This window comes from Mycena indigotica (assembly GCF_014461135.1).
Source record: "Mycena indigotica strain 171206Taipei chromosome Unknown Mind.scaff0006, whole genome shotgun sequence".
Taxonomy (NCBI): Eukaryota; Fungi; Basidiomycota; class Agaricomycetes; order Agaricales; family Mycenaceae; genus Mycena; species Mycena indigotica.
In genome coordinates, this window is record NW_023503005.1 from 3,403,721 (window position 1) to 3,422,850 (window position 19,130).

The 19,130-nt window shown below is 49.6% G+C and overlaps 7 protein-coding genes across 7 annotated transcripts; 2 read left to right on the forward strand and 5 right to left on the reverse strand.

Annotated features, from left to right (window-relative positions):
• Positions 1–1,102: 1,102 nt before the first annotated feature.
• On the reverse strand, positions 1,103–3,841 carry MIND_00757800 (2OG-Fe oxygenase family; the record flags this gene model as incomplete). Its single annotated transcript, XM_037364274.1, has 7 exons — positions 1,103–1,140; positions 1,187–1,418; positions 1,466–2,008; positions 2,063–2,088; positions 2,140–2,388; positions 2,495–3,619; positions 3,673–3,841. 7 exons carry the CDS (start codon positions 3,839–3,841, stop codon positions 1,103–1,105), a joined length of 2,382 nt encoding a protein of 793 aa, XP_037219918.1.
• Positions 3,842–3,911: 70 nt separating this feature from the next.
• MIND_00757900 (Spermidine synthase) lies at positions 3,912–5,871 on the forward strand (the record flags this gene model as incomplete). Its single annotated transcript, XM_037364275.1, has 4 exons — positions 3,912–4,262; positions 4,308–4,421; positions 4,474–5,006; positions 5,055–5,871. 4 exons carry the CDS (start codon positions 3,912–3,914, stop codon positions 5,869–5,871), a joined length of 1,815 nt encoding a protein of 604 aa, XP_037219919.1.
• Positions 5,872–5,909: 38 nt separating this feature from the next.
• MIND_00758000 (BTB domain-containing protein) lies at positions 5,910–8,464 on the forward strand (the record flags this gene model as incomplete). The annotated part of the gene is made up of 9 exons (XM_037364276.1): positions 5,910–6,061; positions 6,126–6,351; positions 6,409–6,441; positions 6,490–6,610; positions 6,658–7,233; positions 7,280–7,311; positions 7,358–7,468; positions 7,513–8,321; positions 8,380–8,464. The coding sequence occupies 9 exons, from the start codon at positions 5,910–5,912 to the stop codon at positions 8,462–8,464; spliced, it is 2,145 nt and encodes a 714-aa protein (XP_037219920.1).
• An 81-nt stretch (positions 8,465–8,545) lies between these two features.
• MIND_00758100 (uncharacterized protein) lies at positions 8,546–10,464 on the reverse strand (the record flags this gene model as incomplete). The annotated part of the gene is made up of 18 exons (XM_037364277.1): positions 8,546–8,753; positions 8,799–8,881; positions 8,931–9,028; positions 9,080–9,126; positions 9,181–9,378; positions 9,433–9,448; positions 9,500–9,511; positions 9,568–9,592; positions 9,639–9,676; positions 9,731–9,756; positions 9,806–9,831; positions 9,878–9,895; positions 9,945–9,954; positions 10,011–10,045; positions 10,093–10,159; positions 10,207–10,220; positions 10,271–10,352; positions 10,397–10,464. 18 exons carry the CDS (start codon positions 10,462–10,464, stop codon positions 8,546–8,548), a joined length of 1,071 nt encoding a protein of 356 aa, XP_037219921.1.
• A 249-nt stretch (positions 10,465–10,713) lies between these two features.
• Positions 10,714–12,987, reverse strand: MIND_00758200 (uncharacterized protein; the record flags this gene model as incomplete). Its single annotated transcript, XM_037364278.1, has 15 exons — positions 10,714–10,885; positions 10,935–11,048; positions 11,100–11,186; positions 11,234–11,315; positions 11,365–11,546; positions 11,595–11,634; positions 11,685–11,895; positions 11,939–12,087; positions 12,135–12,240; positions 12,287–12,352; positions 12,402–12,413; positions 12,459–12,496; positions 12,542–12,659; positions 12,708–12,776; positions 12,823–12,987. The coding sequence occupies 15 exons, from the start codon at positions 12,985–12,987 to the stop codon at positions 10,714–10,716; spliced, it is 1,611 nt and encodes a 536-aa protein (XP_037219922.1).
• A 574-nt stretch (positions 12,988–13,561) lies between these two features.
• On the reverse strand, positions 13,562–15,414 carry MIND_00758300 (MFS general substrate transporter; the record flags this gene model as incomplete). The annotated part of the gene is made up of 12 exons (XM_037364279.1): positions 13,562–13,660; positions 13,706–13,826; positions 13,871–14,042; positions 14,093–14,171; positions 14,224–14,285; positions 14,335–14,369; positions 14,420–14,633; positions 14,688–14,916; positions 14,972–15,020; positions 15,070–15,157; positions 15,205–15,230; positions 15,284–15,414. 12 exons carry the CDS (start codon positions 15,412–15,414, stop codon positions 13,562–13,564), a joined length of 1,305 nt encoding a protein of 434 aa, XP_037219923.1.
• Positions 15,415–15,701: 287 nt separating this feature from the next.
• On the reverse strand, positions 15,702–17,678 carry MIND_00758400 (Acyl-CoA oxidase; the record flags this gene model as incomplete). The annotated part of the gene is made up of 7 exons (XM_037364280.1): positions 15,702–16,189; positions 16,241–16,295; positions 16,355–16,886; positions 16,932–17,084; positions 17,135–17,254; positions 17,306–17,501; positions 17,552–17,678. 7 exons carry the CDS (start codon positions 17,676–17,678, stop codon positions 15,702–15,704), a joined length of 1,671 nt encoding a protein of 556 aa, XP_037219924.1.
• Positions 17,679–19,130: the final 1,452 nt, after the last annotated feature.

Below are 19,130 nucleotides of genomic sequence, written 5' to 3' on the forward strand. Positions count from 1 at the left end.
CTCAAACATATGTATCCCTGAAAATCGTTGAGGCAGGGCGTATCGTTACGGAAGTTCAAGTCCTTCAACATCTCGCTGCGACGTACGATGCAACAGAGGAGGGAAGTCAACACGTTGGACGAATGCTTGACTCGTTCATTCACGAGGGGCCCAATGGACAACATCAATGCATCGTTGGCGAAGTATTCGGTGCAACTCTGGGTTCCGATATGGTCTGGGGTTATCTGTGGGAGGAAGAGGCTTTACCTCTTGATATAGTTCGTCGCCTTTCAGGTCAAATCGCGCTGGGTGTTCGATACCTCCACCGGCGCGGCGTTGCCCATGGTGACCTCCACACTGGGAATATGCTCTTATGCATTCCTAATTCCTGGACTTGCTTTGAGGACGTGACGCGCGATATTGGCATACCCCAAAAACTTCAACGCAATGACTCCAACTCACAGAATATTAATCCCCACGTTCCCCAGTATATCGTCCGGGGTGTTGCCTTTAACCCAACCCTGCTTGGTCTTTGTCTGACCAAAGCCAACGTCAAAATATGCGACTTCAGCGAGTCTTACATTCCTGGCTTGTCTACAATCCCCAAGGTTGCCACTCCGTATATCTTACGTCCTCCCGAAGCGCTGCTCGACACTGCGCCTCATGCGACAACCGAGCTCGACATCTGGGCGCTCGCTGGTTCATTATACATGCTGTTGGCCTTCGGAGTGCCTCCATTCCCATATGGCCTACTAGGCTTTAATCCTGATCGTATGATCCAAGCCATGGTATTGAGATTGGGGAAATTTCCCGAGCCAATGTGGTCAAAGTGGACGGCGCGCAGCCAGTTCTTCGATGAAGATGGGAGGTCGTTGGACCCACAGGCCAAAAGTCGCCCCATCGTATTGGCCAGCCGTGACTTCCCGATGCGCGGTGAAGAAGAAATGGCGGTTTACGAGGCACTTTTGCGCTCTATGATGCGGTACCAGGCACACACACGAATCAGTGCAGAGGAATTGGTTGAAAGTCCATAGATACGTGACTACTGTCGTCCGGAGATGGGAGAGGATCGAACATTTGTGATACCAGAACCCTTTGTTGATGACGAATAAAAATACAATCGCTATGAGTAGGTGGCCGTCAGCCGTCCAACAATATATTCTGCAGTCCATATCAGTAAACAGCAGAGAACTGTGGGGGTGCAAACCTTCAGTGCTGACTGCAGGGTATTTAGGAGCCCCACAATTCGGTAGACACGCTATTTCTTGGGTGAAGTTGGGATTACAGAAGAACGCGATGCTCTTCCTTTCTCTTGTGACTGCCTCGTTGGCGTTTATCGGTGTCGCAGGTGGTGCAACCACGCGATGGAGGGTTGACCGAAGAACATCGTTACTCCAGCGTTGCATAAGGTCGCCTACGTTCACGACGATGGTTCCGGGCTATATATCCCTCAGAGCATGACTTGAGAGACGGAACAAGTACCCACAATCGGCGCTGCGGGGACAAACTGGCCAGTATGTGGATTTTGTGCCTCCAAACCACCCACATCATCTTGGAACAACAGTGTCATCGTCCCATAATCGCTATGTGCCCCGGCCCGCGCTTGCCCTTCCCCGTCCAGCAACGCCCGTTTTATCGGGGGGTACGACAGCAACCGTAAATTGTGGCTCTGTTCGTGAATCTTGTCTTCAAAGAACCCCTCGTCAAGCCGTAAACCAAGCGCAATTGCGCGCAAAACTTTCGTGTGCAGGACATGGCAGTCGTTGAAGAAGCTGAGCATGGTGGATTTGAACAACGGCGCGTCGGATTCGGCAGGCCATTGGTTCGGCCAGACAGAGTCCCAGTCGCGTCCAATCTCCATCGTTTCTTTGCAGTCGGGGGCCGTGGCGCGGAGAGCGGCGATTTCGGCAGCGTCGCTGGCCTGCGTTACTCGTTCACGGCCAATCTGGACGTAGCCACGGTTAGACCGTGGATCAGCCCATGCGAGCCTGTCTTTGGTTTCTGAGGGGAGGCGGAAGAACTCTGTGCTCTTTAGGCTGCCGTGTTGAGTGGAATAAATTGGATGGTCAATTCAGAAACGCACCTTAGCGAAGGCGTTCTCAACAGCCGCTACCGCCAACTGGTCGGGAAGCATTCGAAACAAGGTTCAACAGCACTCACACGCTGGGATCCCATGGTTGGAAAGGTATATAAACCCGCTCTCCTTGAACGCCCCCACAATCTTGTCTGCTGTTTGCTTCTTATCTTCCGCTGAACCGTGTTGAAACTTTGAAAAGTCGATAAGCGGGATGCGGAACGACGACGCTCCGGTCGCCAGACCTCGTTTTAATCCGCCGCGGACGACAATTGACCCACGAAATGAGAGCATAGGCCCACTTTCAACCACCACGTTGAGAGGGAAGATAATAACTTAGGAAACGTGACAGGCGATCAGTTGAGATTTTGAGGTACAACTAACGACGACAAAGGCTACTGTACAACTTGGAGTTCAACAACGAAAAGGATCTTTACGAACCAATCTTTTCCGTTTGAGTAAATTTCTTTAACTCCTTCGGCTCTGAAGGAAGACCCCACTTGTGCAATATCTTCCGGCTCCAAGTTAGGTCTTCAATTTGGACGAGTGCTCGTATCACGGTCTTTTGAAGCTCCGTAAGCTCCTCAAACGGGGGCATTTTGGTGGGACAACGACCATCGAATGCGATTGTCATCGTGGTGAAAATCAATTCGAATGGCGACACGTCTGATGACTGGGACACCAAAGCTTTTGCGAGAGCTAAGGGGACATAGGGATGGTCGCAGCCTTTGATTGCATTTAAAGGGTGCATGGCGGCACGGGTCAAGGAGAAGACAAAAGGGAAGTCGAGTGCCTCAGAGTAACGGTAGTACCGATTTCGAGGGTCGTGTTCATACAAATAGGTTTTGTCTGTCACTTTCCGCAGAAGCTCTACGATGTGCTTCTCTTCCGCGATTCCAGCAAACGCGAGACCCAGAGCGCACGAAAAACGGATGACGTCCTGAACACCATTCTCGTCAAAGAGAGCTAGAAGTCGTCGAGATATGGCGGTGTCATTCATTCTCTTTGATGAAGTCTCAGAGGCTTGTGGTGCTTGAAGGAGCGAAAGTGCGATGCACGCCGTTGCGCGGACTATAGGGATTTGCTCCTGGTCAAGGACATCGAAGAGGGAGGGTTGAATTGCGTCGATTTCGTCTGGGAACCAAGCGAGAGCGAATATGGCCATTGCACGCAACCTAGGGCTGGCGGTCGAGTCGTTTAAGAGGGTACAATATTTGGGTATGCCAATAGCGATAGCGTCATAAGCGCGAAGCCGCAAGAAGTCATCCTCCATCCTCCAGACTAGATCTTCTTCGTGCTTTTGACGTGCTACTTCGTCGGGGACATCATCGGTGTTGTATCTTTCTTGCCAGTGCTTTTCTACGAACCTCGGCGACCCGAGTTTGTGGATTCTGTCGCGAAGCGCTTTTATATCAACTTTGCATGCGGGGAGAGGGGCGGGGTCGGGGACTATGGCATGGATAAGCAGATTCAGAATCTGTGACCGGACGTGGTTTGAAGTGGTGGAAGCGTGAAGGATAGCGAGGAAGAATGGGATAGCAGCTAGGGTTGACGAAAAAAGTGTGCCTTGATGAAATATATTGCCTTTGAAGGGTTTTATCGGGTTTCAACCAAGCTACACAGTTGGGAAAACATGCCTTGAAACTCTTCCAACACGAATTCAAGCTCATCTGCGGTAATGGTTGGCGAGGCCAAACGTCTGAGTAAGCCGGGGACATCGAGTGCGGGTCCATATGCATGGCTGAGAAGTGTCCAGTCTACATCGTCAAGCCCATCGAGCGGCTCCATGGTTAAAGGCGAGAGCAAGTGTAGGTTGCATAAGTGGTGGCCGGAAAGAGAGAGCTTTTGATGGCCGCTGATGCCTTCTTTCACTTCCCATGTGGTTGCAAACTTGCTCTCGCTTTTAGCTCTGTCCCTCGCACTCTTCGCTTATCGACGCTCTATTATACCCATCTATGGCGCAGCTCCAACAACTTACTCTCTCAACTCTGTCGTGATTCTTGCATCGCTTGTCCACCCATTCCCAATATCGCGTCGTACAACTCTGTTATTTGGCGCGTTCTTCGCGTCAACTGCGCCGCTTTTGACGTACTGGGTTGCTGTTTGGACTGCAAGATGGGACATGCCCATTGTTGGCCCTCTTGTCACCCACCTGGCGACCGTATGGCCGCTGGTCATCATGCTTACTTCTCTCGCGGCTGAGCCCAAGGTAGCCATCGTCGTTCATCCACATAAAATCTAAAAGTCACACGAGATTCCTATTGGCTATCGTGTGCTAGCCAGCTTGGGCTGTTCCGCTGGCGGAATAGTCTTGTCAAACTTCTGGGCAGAAACTCGAGTGCTTCGAGTTGTTTCCGGAAACCAAGTGGTGCGCGAACCGAACCAATGCCTGAAGACGAGTGGATACATTCCTTTGACAGTTCATAGGCCTTGCCACCTCATTTCTTAATCTCTGGGTCGCCACCTCTCCCACCACATCAATGTCATTCCGCAAAAAGAAAGCCACATCTCCGTTCCATAGCCGATACATGAAGCTCGCATTGTTCGCAACATTAAATGGCTCTATTTGGGCCAGTTTTAATCTCCTCCGGTCCCCGATTCTCCCGCATCCCCTCCCGCAACCGTATTACCATCCAACATTCCCCTTGGTTATCCATTCCTCTGTCCAGTCGTTGACAGGGCTTATTGTTGTTGGCGAAGCACTCCCTCCCCCCAACGATGGAGGCAGTGGCGCGGATACGGATATGCATTCAATGCGCTACCTTCGGGCAGATCATTCTCTTCTTGGTGGCGTCTGGGTTGGCGACAAGGTCGCAACCATAGACAACGCTCCACCTCCAGTCGACTCGTTCGATCGGCCACTGGGTGACTCTATTTATAGCACATTTGTGCTACATGAAGCAGCACGGTTGGTCAATAGTACATCTCGAACTGCAGAACGGGTTGCGGTGATGTTGGTCCTCTTTGTACCATCTATGTCCTAATACTAAACGTGTTACAGCGGACTGGGTGTGGGAATTTCTCCGATCGGCTTTAGCAGACATGGTCTTTCTACCACCATCGTTGAAATCGATCCTGCTGTCTATGATGCCGCGCGACTGTACTTTGGCTTGCCTGAACACGATGATGAAACCTTGTTTCTTGAAGACGCGCGCGGATGGGCTGCAAGACGACGGAAAAACCTCTCTACAGATTCCTTATTCGACATTATCGTCCATGATTGTTTCTCTGGAGGCGGGGTTCCTGAACACATCTTCACTATCGAATTCTGGAGCGACCTCAAAGCCAGTTTACATCAACAGGGAGTTCTCGTCGTAGTCAGTCTTGTCATACCATCCGTGTTTTGTCTCATCATCTTCCTGCAGAACTTTGCGGGTTCAATCGTATCTGACTCTTCACGAATGATATCACAAACCCTCCTCAAGAGTTTTGGCAATTGCCGCGCATTCCATGACGCCCAACATCAGATAACAGAAGCGCAACGAACGACGGAACTAGTCAATATCGTCTTCTTCTGCACTCCTCATTCATCACCGTTGACCTTCCGCAAGGCACGGAAGTCAGACTATCTCAACTCATACCTGCGGGAGTTCATTTTATCGGACTTGCCTAAACGCGAAGTAGATTTTGAGCTCTTAACTGGGCAATTAGACGACGAGTTTATCATCCGCGATGACCACAACTTGTTGGGAGAGTTGCAGAATAATTTGGGTCACCATCATTGGCAATGTGCGCTGCCTTTTTTTTCCTGTTCTTCTGTTGACGAAATACTAGTGATGCGCAAAGTCTTGCCAGATATATTCTGGGAGACCTTTTAGTCGTTGCTACAATGTAACAAGGACTTGTAGATTAGAAAATGACGCGTGAATGCGTGATCGCGTTTGATGGAGATACCGCATTTGTCCCTCTCAATACTATGTCCGACCTTGCACGGACGTCGTCTCCGCTCTCCTCCTCTCCTGGTCGGGGTGAGACTTTTGAGCGTCCGACATGGCCTTGGCAGTCAAGGTACGGCAAACCTTTCAACCAGTTTTGTTGTACGCATGTTCTTTACCAACATCACCCACCTCAGATATTCGAGCAGCCGCCGTTCGAGCTCCCTGTCTACCTCCGGTCTCCAAGCAACTTGGGACCCTGCCTCGCCTGCATCTTCTGCCCGACCGGCAAGCTCAACAAGCTCAAGCAGCCACTCGGGTTGGCAGTCAACATCGACAATGCGGAACATGTCTGGGTCCACTATTGGATTTGGCCCCCCAGGCCAGCAGCAAGATGAAAACATCCGCCAGTGGTCGTTCATGGTGCGTTCAACGCGTCGTCTGATGAAGTCCTTCTTTGTGGTTGATGTCGTTCAATAGGGTTTCGAATGGGCGGTTCGTGATGTCCACAAGGTATTTCTCCCTGCTCAGGTCCTTGTTCTTAACTCGACGCTCTACTAGCTGAGAGATTTTGTCGAAGGCATCGCTGAAACTGAAGATGGAGTCGAATTGGAACCCGAGAGCTTTGAGATCCTCAAGCAGGCGCCATTAATTGGCGACGACAAATTCAAGCTCGAAATCGGTGAGTGTGCGACTCCAACTTCCTGCAACTTGACTCAAATACTTTAGCTCGTGCCACTGTTGGCGAAACCTCCATGGCCAAACCCGCCTCCCTGACACTCTACATAACCTCTCTCCTCGACTTTGCGCACAATCTCAACTACGAAATGAGCGCAAGCATAATGGTCGCTGTAAAATGCCAGGACGACCGCGTTGGTGCTCGCACAGAATGGGCATGGGAATTTTGGCACAACGACTGGATATTCCGTCACGAGTCTGAAGTCTGGGACTGCAGCCTCCCACCCATATCGGCGCTGCTGGAGAATCCTCGTATCCGCGAGACAGACTCGTTCACTGTTTGTGTTCAGATCCATTGTCCACTTGGGCCATTCTTTCCACAGCAGCCGACTGCATATTACGTTCCGCGCGACTTGCTTGACGGGTTGGAGGCATCTCTAGACAACCCCAATACAGGAGATGTGCGATTTGTCTGTTTGGAACGGATGACCAACGAATCCGATGGGCCAGCCACACCGTTATCAGACAGTGCGGCAAGTTTAAGACGACCTTCATCTTCAACGTCCTCACATTCGCCCTTTTCGACCCACACGACTGCTCGGAAACGAGTGATATATGCACATTCCGGTTGGTTGGTCACCCACATACGCTATTGTACCTAACTTCCTCCTAGATATTCTCACCCGTCGTTCCGAGTATTTTGCTGTAAGTACTATGTTTACCCAATACTAAAGTTCACCCTGTTTTGCAGACAATGCTTTCTTCCTCTTTCGCGGAAACAAAAATGATTCCCGGAGAAAGGAAATTGTACACCATTGTCGTTGAAGAAGCCGATTTCGAAACGATGTACTGGCTTTTGAAGGTATCTCTCTGGACAAGCTTACTGAAAATACTAAAACCGAACAGTATTGCTATGCCAACTGGCTGCACTTCAAAGACAACGATGATCCTCGAATAGCGGTTGAGGGAATCGGTGCAGGTTGGAGTGCGCGTTGGCTTAGTGCACGAGGAGGCGAGTGGGATTGGAAAACTTTTGCAAAGCTTCCTGGAGACGATAGCACCATAGCTGATGCCAGGAGTGTGGCCAGTGCGGAGAGCGCTACCCCGGAAGCAAATGTTTCTGGCAACGGCAAGAGTAAATCATTTGCGGCGGACTCTACACCGTCATCTTCAGCTTCTCGGTCCTCTCCTCAGAGCTCGCGCCCACAACCAAAGACAACGTCCAATGCAACAAGCACTGGGGCTTCCCGTCAAGTACCTCCAACAACAACTTCCGCCACTCGTCGGCCAACTCAGCCGATCACAGTTACTTCCAGCAGCGGAATCTCGCGCACAAAGCCAGTTCCTCTGTCCGCCAACTCGGCGACTTACTCTGCCGGCCATTATCCAATATCCCCCCGAAATGCTCGCCCCCATCAATCTTCCATTGTCCCAGCGGCGGACCCTCATCCACACCCAACACCCGCTCCACCACCCGCTTCCGCTTTGTCGGTATACCAAGTCGCCCATCGCTATGCCATGCCAGCTTTAGCGTCACTGGCCTTGGATCATATGATGTCCACAATCACACCCAGTTCCGCCTTCGGGCTCTTGCTTGCAACATCAGTTTGGGACGAGCTGCGTTCATTAGTGGAGGATTATGTTGTTGAGAAGTGGGACGATGTCTCGACTTGTGCGGAGTTTGAGCTTTGTTGTCGCGAGGTCTCCGCCGGAGAGTGAGTTTCATCTGCTAATTTCTTCCTTATTTGTGGTGGCTGATTCTGTTTTGTGCAGATGGGGTCCCGAGGGAGGGAAGACACTGATGAATTTGTTCAGACGATTGAGATCTCCAACGAATCCACTGTACACTCGTTCATAGAACGATATAATTTAAATGGAAGGACAACACTAAATGCAGAAACAACTCTGTGTCTTCAACTAATGCGATTCACAGTGAGGCTCAAACCACCATGATCTTGTCATCTCTGTCCGTGAACGACTCTTTCTGAACTTTGAACTGGATCTGGGTGCTCGTCGTCATGAGCTCGACGTTGTTTGCAGTGTCTTCAGCAAGAGTTGTGTTCCCTCTTGGACGCCCGGAGGTGGAGGTGAGGCTGACGCCATTTGGTCCACGTCCAATGTCCCGCAAGTGGTCGCGGTTGTTGAGACTACAAGCACATTACTACCGCGCTGCGTGCTAGAAGCCCACTCACGAGCAGAGGAGGGAGAGCGAATATGCGCGTGGAACCAAGAGAACAAAAGGTGCAAATTCAAGAGTATTGGGCACTGCTCCCCACTGGCATAGGATTGTCAGATTAGGATCGAAGTCGCCAAAGAAAACGGACCAAGGCAATGAGAGGAACAAGACACAGACTGCGATATTCCGGGTCAACATGGATAATATTCTCGTCAAATGAATTGACCACTGACACTTCAAGGAGACCTGGGAAATGTTAATTCAAGTTGCACGTTAGCACTGTTGCCGGCCACGCACAGGTGTTCACGACGTATCGGATGAGCACGTAGATGACATGCTTGGTTCTATCTCTCATGAGCAAACAGCGGTCTATCCAATAATTCGAAACAACAACTTACGACTTGATTGAGCTGCGTTCATGATGCTGGCGTAAATAATAGATAGAGCTTGCGGCGATGACCCCATCGGCTGCCAGTTCCAGACCAAACAGACTCATCACATAAGGCTCGAAAAGTGTCAGGTTCCATGCCATGTCATGATGATAATGAAGACGAACAAAATCGCTGGTCCCTCCGGAAAGTCGTTTGAAAGCGAGACTAGATGCCAGTGTTGACGAGTTGGAGAAATCATAAATCATGCCAGGAACTTACCCCATCCTCGTGTACACTTGCAAGTTACAGATTAGTCTTGTGCAATACCTCAGCAGATAATTGTTACCTATACCCATTGCTACCATCCCGATTGGTCAGCTCCGCGTCATAACATAATGCTGAATCAGCACATACCAAATTGAGCAAGAGTGAGGGTCATCTGAGACAAATCAACATGTGTTTATGTTGATGAATGGCTGGCTCACAATAATACAAGGTAATAGCAGCTTTTTGCCCCCACTGACTAGATGCTCCAAAATTTAATGAATAACACTTGATATGAAATAAAATAACGCACGAATATATACCCGATAGGCAAAAAATCTATATTTTATTATTGCTTGTTGTAGATTGGAATAAGGCTTGCACTTACGTTTGGACCATAAGTGCAATCAATGTCTATCCAGTTAGTAGGAGATTTGCAGAGCTTATGTTTTCTACTTACACTAAGTCCAATCTCAACCTGGATGAAATATTTAGGATATCATTGCTATGCTGCATTAGAAACCTACAATAACACTCCTGAAAGTGCATATTTGAGCAATTCTTGAGATTATTCTAGAGTGAGAAGGACATACCACACTGTGGGCTTGCTTAGAACATCAAGATCACCCTGTTTTTGATATTATAGAAAAGGACCAAAGCAAAATTTGAACCTACCCAGTTAGTAATGCTGTAGTAGTACATTCCATGGTTGATAAGCACAACTGTAATGAGCTCAAAAAACCTAGGAAAATATTATGTCAGCAGCTGGTTTGTATACCAAGTCCATACCATAGAGCAGCAACCTGAGAAGGCATGGACATCAAAAAAAAATTGACGATGATTGTAGACTTACATATGCCTTGAGAAACCGTCCATCATGTGCACTGTGTTCCACAAAATACAAGAATGTCTGCATGCAATTGATGCCAAAAATCCTGTTGAGATTAGATTAAGAAGTGTAAGAAAATGTGGTGCACACAGAGTGGCGGCAGTCACCCCAATTGAGAGACCTCCCAACGTGGAATCAAGTGGAATGGGGGACGGCATGGGGAAGGAGAAGGACAGGTAGCACAATTCATATAATTTGGCACCGGCTTATAACTTACTTGCAACTCAGCGCGCCGATAAGAGTTGTTCTAAAACGGTTGCACGTTCACGAACGTTAGTGCGGAGAAGAGTGATGGAAGGATGAACTGCCAACGACTCCAAGTTGCTAATTTGAGCGCGGAACTATCGGTATCGCACGAATCTTGACAATCGCGAAGATGTCAATCTATTAGTAGACTATGACCGCATTTAGGCTCCAACCACAGGCTTGAGTAGTACAGGCAACTGACTCCCAGCCTCTGGGGAGCTTCGGAGCAGAGGGCGAACAACAATACCAGTATCTTGCTGACCCACCTGGTCTGGCGAAACTGCGAGCTGGAACTCGAACGCGCGAATCAACACAAACAGGACCGCTTTGATTCTATGTTGTGTTTAGAGTCCACGAAAGGATGAGTGAGATGCGGGCGTACTCAGCAATAGCAAACCGGAATCCAATACAATTTCGGGGACCACCAATGAAGGTGAGCAGATGGCTATATATTCCGGGAATGTTGTTGTCCGTATTGTGTTCCCAGCGCTCGGGCCTCATCACACTTCAGAACAGTTTTAAAAAAGTCTATCTATCGGACACCTACCGGAATTCGGAGGCGTTTGCGCCCCATATTTTTGGATTCTTGTTGACAGAAATGATGGGCACGAAAATGAGCTGCCCCTTTTGTATCCTGCAGTCATGGCCATGAGAAGGAAGAGTTGGTGTTAGAAGGCTTACATCAAGGAATCGCGGACGACCCCTTTGGAATCGGTGAAAGATGTGTCAAGAGGGATGATGTCATCTTGTAAAGCAATGCGATCTGAAAAGGGTGAAAATTCGCTCCAAGAAGCCAATGAGAAGGGACATACTAAAGTCGGAAACTGGCGCATACAGTCGCAGCGTTTCACGAACGACGTTGTCTAAATAAGGCAAGTCATCCAATATATCCAGGGAAGGCTGATCAGTCGATATCGCAAGCAGTTCTTCGCGCAGCCGTGTTTGAACAGCAACATTTTGTGTCAAAGCGAATAGCGCCCAAGTCAGAGCAGTGCTGCGAATGTCCGATGAGTCTATTGAAAAGGACAATACGCACAACTACCTTGTTGTTTCATGACCGGCGACCAAGAACGTAGGCACCTCTATCGCGCGGTAGCACCGGAAGGCACTGGAGAGCAATAAAAACACTGACGAGCGAGAGTATCCTCATCAGAAAGTTGTTGAGTGATCGCGATGTCTTTTGAAGTGTTTGCACGGACAAGCAGCGAGAGAAGATCGCGACCGCGACCACTATCGTACTCAGTGCCCTCTAAGATGGCGCGCTTGCTCTCAACAAGGATTTCGCGTCCCACAGCCATCATTTGAGCCTGTGCTGCTTTGGCAACTCGATTGTTATGGGTCGGCTGATCAATTTAGCAGCAGATCGCGCCGACTGCTCATGCTCACCAAATACCGTAGAATTGGGAACTGATGCCGAATAAACCGCGCAACGCTTATTCCGGCCTGAAGCGAACATAGACGATTGAACGCATTGATGAGCGGGTCTGAGTTCGAGTTGTCATCAAACTCGAGCGCATGAATGTCGTAGTTGAATCCTATAACAGTCAACAAAAATAGGCACCGAACAAGATAGGCTTCAGACCTGCAAGTCCAATTATATCGAGGGATGCCTTACTAAGCCACGACAGCGCATCCACTTGCACAATGTCGCCATGTCGGGTAGCTTGCTTCATCCAGATATCACGAAGCTATTCCTTCTTGAGTTGACGACATTGGAGTGGATTAGCGTGTCACCTCGACCGATTTTTGGATGAAGATGTCATGAAGAGCACGAATTTGTGGTATACCAAACGCTGGATTCTGATGACGATTCAACCTCTTTGTCCCCACGATCTAACTGGACTTATACCATTATCTTGCGCTAGAACACATATCAGATGTTTTCTGTGGGAAAACGTAGACGAACCTGGCGCCTGTGTTCTTCGTTTTCAACCACTAGAAGACCTGAAAGTTATTAACATGTTGGCTAGAGAAGAGTATGCACAACACCTGGACCAACAATGAGCGACAATGTTTCTCTCGTCGTTGTCGATTTCTGATAGATATGGGTGTTGTTTAAAATATGGTGTATGGCCTTCAAGTCCGTAGTAACAAGTCGACAAGTCCCCTTGTACTCAATCAGCGACCGCCTTCAGCACCGCGACTCATGGCGTACCAATACCTCATGAATCCGAATGGTCGGACCGTACTGTTCGGCCCATCGTTCTAGCAGCCCAGAAAATTGCTGTGAAAAGCTCAGCATGCCAAACACAAAGAAGACGAACACCGACATCTTCTACCAACTCTCGGGTGTTCCCGTAGAGCCAGTGGGCAGACGGTGGTCCTGGCAGGGTTCGCAATGGTGACGTGAACTCCACGTATAGCCCCTTCACAATCCTGTACAGAGCGTAGCCGGCGAGCGGCGCCAGAAACGATGTGTAGAGAGGATGGACCATGCTCAAGGTGTGCGTCAAAGTGCCGTCCAGGGTTTACGATGCGGTGAATCGTTTATTTGGCATTGCCACACTGCTTCACGTGGCGTGGGAGCGCGGAAGAGAAGACCTCTATCGTCGATTGCGACTTGCAGTCGCTTCTGAACCTCATTGATACGAGCCCACGATGCAAAGCCACAGGGGAGCTTCTGATTCATTACCAGAGGGTTGGTAGATGCAATATGACCGTCTACCGCCGTGCATAAGCAGTGCTCACAAGTAAAAATAGAGCTCAAACCTGAATTCGAGCATTGTATTCTGAAGTAGCCGGAAAACCTTCAAGCTTCATGTCACATTGTCGTGATCTCAAGCGTCATGTGTCACACTTCTTCGGTGGGCGGTCTTACTCTCAGCTGCTTTACTGGTAGCTATCCTCATCATTCCATGCTTGCATGACTGCGTACTAATTGAAGTATTAGGGTGGTTACAGTACATATCTCATCTGTGGTGCAGTAAATTCCGCTACAGGAATGATCAAGAAAGAGAGGTCGAGAAGCTTCCCTCTGCGGTAACCTAACTAATCGTAGTTGACGGTAAGCTAAGTACTTAGATTTCCCCGTTGTGGAATGCTTCCTTTCGGGAGGCGCTGAAGTAATCCAGCAAGTGATATCAACGCCAGGCCCGTGAAGATCGTAACCTGCGTCTATCAATTCGAGCGACAACCTGGAGCTGGATCACGAACCCCACTGAACACGATTGGATCGATCCATGTGTACCGCGGCGGATGGAGGAGTACACCTGAGATGGGGTTACCGGTGAGCAGAGTGAAGCTGCACGTGAGGCTCATCAGCCCAATACGGGTCCTAGCTCCAAGTTTAGGCCGAAACTAATTCGAAGAATAACTTACCCGATCTCGGCCACGGATCGAGAAAAAGTCGCTGACATGGGCACGGACAGCGAAACAAAGCCTCCACTGAAAAACCCATATAGAATGGCGAATATAACGAGACCACCATCGGATTTAGCGCCCAAAAATGCGAAGGACAGGCAGCCTGAAATGAAGACGACCGGGACAATGACTACAGGCCAATTCGTGAAATTCCCTGGCTCCAAACACATTGAAACCCACCATAGAATGGCCCCCAGAGATCTGAGAAGAACATGGGCACTGTCCGGCCGAAGAAACCAGCTGCGTTAAGTATCGCAACCTGAGGTGTCCATGAGATCATTTCAATTTCTGATCAATCGAAAATGCCTCACACAATAAGTCTGTAGTGTTTTCGACGCGTTGTGCTTGACGGAAAAAAGCTGGATGTAAAATACTATCTAGCGTTAGAACTTTCGGGCTCGAGTAAGGCGAAGGGAGCTGACTGGGAATGAAGAGGCCCCAAAAGGTAAATGCTTCCCTGAAAACGCGTTAGAGTCATCATTAATCCACTATGCGCTTAACTATTACCCGACAAGACAGGTCCAGAACGGCACATCCTTCAAGATTGCTTTCATGTCGACTTCCGAAGGACGGGGCGCGAGTCTCGTTTTCATGATGAGGTTGGCGCAAAGGAGAAGGCCGGTATCAAGGAAGGACACTGCTCGTACGCCCCATGCAAAACCCACAGAGGAAAACAAGTGATTGATCATGACTGGATAGATAACGGCGCCAACCGAAGAGCCTGAGTATGATAAATTCTCTGAGCGATGAGAACGAATTGATGACTAAGTAGTACCTGAGAGCATGATTCCAACAGCTATTCCCCGTCTGCGCTTGAAGTAATGTGCGGCCACTGATAAACTTGGCAGAAATATCGTCCCCATTCCAATGCCCATTCCACAGCTCTGAGCCAAGAAGTTTTGATAGAAGTGGTGAGGTTTTGCGAGGGATAGCAAGAAGGAGGAGACAATGTAGAGCGTGCTTCCGCTGACAAGCAACTGTCGGAAATACCCATGGTCGAAAAGCTGCAGAAAGCCTTGTTAGACCACAGGCATAAGGAGAGTAGCCAACACTAAAAACCTTGCCACTGAAGATGCCGATAGAAAAAAGGAAAAATATTTGAACAGAACTATGAGGACTATATAAGTCACGGATAGGAAACAGGTGAATTCAAGTACCCAATCCACGAGATATCGGAGGGAGGGTGCTCGTTGAGGAAAATACGCGTGTAGTAGTCTTGGTACACGCCGAAGGATTGAATAGCGCCTAGTCCAGATCTAACCAGCGCCTGAAAACTTTGCATGGAAGCCCACCGAAAGTGCAGAATGAAACCATCCACCTGGACATGAGAGCATAAGACTTCAGCTATTCCAGTCGGTATTTTCAACTGACCCGCCTGCAATGGTGAGCCATGCATCCCGACCGCCTTCCGGGAACACTAATGGTGCAGAATCCTGCATTGGCATAGGACGTGGCTGAGACTCTTCAACATCGAGCGGTTTCTCTATGGTAGAAGGAGCCATGACGCGGAGAACAAGCGAAGGACTTCAAGTAGTCGAATCATGCCAGTGACTGTGTTCACTGTGGAATCGAGATACCAAGTTGAGAGTGGCGGTGCTCCGGTCAACATACGAGAAAACGGGCGATAAATATAAACTCTTTTCCGCGGGGACAAGTAGCTTAAATTTAACCAAGCCGCTACAGCTTTGGAGCGGGCACTTCTGTACCAGGGCGGAAACTCAGCAGAACTACTACTCATGATGATTATCTTGCATTTGAACTTCTGCTACTCGAGTACACTGCTCGATATTCAAAGTTTCGAAGCATACAGCGGCAATGTCTCAACCCAGTTCTCCCAGGCGGAGGACGACATGATCGGCGCATAAATAAAAGGCTCGCATCCATTCTCGGCTAACACCATATCAAGGATGGCGAAGGCCTCGTTGAGTGCAACAACCTCCTTTGCCATGGCAGCCTTTCGGGTGACCAATCCATTCTCGATATACCATGCAACGTTCCGAAGAATCGCTCCAGCTTCGAAGAGTCGAACCAGCTCCGGTTGGACGTGGGCGTCAATAGCTGCCTCGAATGCCATGCGATAACCAATAGCAGTGATCAAAGGTACACAGCGCGGCAAGAGAAGTTGGTTGAATTCTTGTGAGCGGTGGTCGCCACCGATCGACTGGAAAACTGTTCGCATTTCTTCAAAAATGCCGCGCTCATACTTGGCGAGCAGTGTGTTGGGGTATCTTGCCGAAGGAAGACCATATCGGCCAATGAGCAGTTCGCTCGCAAGACCTAAGTTGGGTGAGCGCTATGATCCTGATGAACCCTCTGCGTTTGACGCACGAATGCACAGAACAAGAATGTCCCCTTCCGCGATTGTCACGCCACGGAGTTCCATCTGCCCAGTGGATGTGATTAGTGAGATGTAGTGGAGAGGCCTCGTTGCAGAAATCTTACATCCATCGACATGACTTGACTCTCGTTGAACAGCCCACGCGCACCAAGGCGATCCGTTAGGGTGACACTAGTCTCGCGCCAGCAATGGATAGCAATGGTCTTGAACACGCCGGTAATGCCATTTCGGTCGTTCAGTACATGGGCCAGCCGACTGTTGTCTGGAAGAGAATAGTAAGGCCGAATCTCTTTATAGAATGCCTCGATAACGGCAGCCTGCGCTAGCGCCTGGAGAATTGGAGCCTGTGTCGTTCTAAATGATAAGATAGGCGCTGTCTCTCCCGCTGAGTTGGTGACCATTCTTTGGGCCGCATACTTTGCGGCGATATGGGCCGCGATGCGGAGAGCGGGAACGACCATGCCCGTGATGAAAACTGAACCGATACCTAGACGCCAGATGCTCAGCAGAAACCGAGTGCGGGGTGGAGTCTTGGCGTCCAAATCGGAAATGAGGGCGGTTGCGGGAAGTTTTACGCGATCGAAGTAGGTGATCGCGTGCCCAACAGGTCGAGTACCAGTCTTGTCGGGCAGGACACTGTGGTGATTTAGCAACGATGAAGAGAATATTGTCACTACACACCGACAAGAAACACCCGGCTTCATAGTTTTACCATCATTCAAGTCTACCGCAAAAGGTCGGATACCCATAAATGACCCGGTTTTTCCGATGAGCCTTGCTAGCACAATAGTCATCCTGGGTATCCCACCAGCGGGAACACTCGCTGGCATAAATCTGGAAAAATATTGGTACGACTGCGACATTGGGCTGCGATTGACACTCACTTGCCGGCTCCTGCATGGGGAGTGTGTAATTCAAAGCCCCCATCGTCGAGTAATGTCGCAGTGGTCTCGATATTCTGCGAGTCTAGACCATGATTAACCTCTGTGAGCATATAATGGCCGCTGGTTGTCGGGTCAAATCATTGTAAAGGCTTTGGCAGTGTTTGGACTAACGAGATTTCGAAAGCAAGCAGCTTGCGGCACAATTCGGCTATCTCGGGGCGATGGACGTGTTCAGCCAGTGTTCCAACAGCGAGATTCACTTGTATGGTAGCTAAAGCAAAAGCGCCGACATCCAGAATATTCAACGGGCAAAGTCCCGAGTTCCAGAACTTTTCAGAACAGGCGAAAATATCCTCAGCAGTGTAGCCTATGGCGAGGTCATCAGTACAAATATTCCTGCACAACGGAATGACATACCGAAGGACATTACGAGCGCTTTGCTTCGTGCATGGCTGAGTTCTAGACGCTCTGCTTTGCTGAGAGTAAAATCGAACAGCGCATGCTTGTACAAGTCACTTTGGGCGAGGGCAACCGGGTTGGCCATGGCTGAATAGTTGTGGTTATAACTTGCGAGCTTAAATACGGCTGCATCTTCTGGTTATCGACGCTGGAGCGGTTGATTAAACTTGTGCAGACAAGGGCCGTCTATCACATCTAAGATTGTCCCGTCGCACTGCGTATTGCGAGTTCGGAAAACCATGATCTCGAGGGAACAGAAATTCCGCAGAACAAAACTTCATCTGGACTTGGGTGGAAGGTGATCGATGATGAGGGCCCGAGGGCAACTTTTCGCGTTCGACCGAAAGATGCGGCGCACGCATTGGCTTATCATTCAGTCCAAAATAGTTCAATTCGACAAGAGCGCCCATCGATACATTCTAGGATTCCGTGTGGGAGTCCCCAATTAGGACTGTCAGGTCGCTATTTAGACGGAGATGACGATGATAACCGCGAGAAAGTGTTGCACTGATCCGTTGAGAATGTGTTTTTTGTTTCTGAGTTCCCTTGCACACAGATGAGACGATGACACCGGAGGCACATGCGTAAGGAAGTAGACTCACCTACCAATCAAGATTCGTGTGTTAATCCTACGCGCTAGCTTGGATATACCGCCGCAGTTCAGATTGCGTCGAGTATAAGCCCCACGATCGAAGAATATCCAAATAGTTGAGGTAATTCCAGTTGATGGCTTCGACCTCGGACAGCGCTCGAACGACTGCTTGTTGGGCAACAGAGAGCGATTCAAAGGGAGGAAGCATCGCAGGCCTGTCACGCGGGGCGGGGTGTTTCCCATCGAAAGCAGTTCTGAGGGCTACGCCGGCCATGGCATGCGTGGCTTGTCCTTGAGATGAAGGCAGCGCACTTGCCAACGCTAGGGGCACGGCGGGATGTTCGCTGCCTTTTACTGCTCTCAGAGACACGCACGCAATAGAGGCGAGATCAGGTTCCGCGAAAGGAAAAGCTGTGGCTGAGCTCAAATGTCCTGGCTCGTAATCTTGCAAATATGTGGCGTCGGAAGCTTTACGAGTTATCTCCTCCAAGTGCTCGGCTGAGGGTGTGCCAATCATCGCCAGACCGAGTGCTGCACAGAAATGGGCCAGGTCTCCTCGCTTCGTCTGGGCAAATACTTCTGACACTCGGGTTTGAATCGGCGATGATGATGGTGGCTGCGAATCCGCGATGGAAGTTTGAAGTAGACTTAGAGACAGCAAAACTGTGCTGCGAACAGCAGCATCGCTTTCGCGGCCGAAGAGGTCAAAAAGCTCCTTTTGATTGGTCTCGATCTCTTCAGGGAACCAGCCAAGCGCATATGCAGCCATAGCTCGGACACTTGCTGATTCGTCGCGAAGTGCTTGACGAAAAACGGGCAGGCCACCTTTGACCGCGTCATATATCCGAACTTTAATTAGGGTGTAGTGAATGATGCCGTCGACGCTGTCGGAAAACATGAATTCTCTTTCCCGTTTGCGCCGTTCTTCATCGGTTGGCGCGTCTG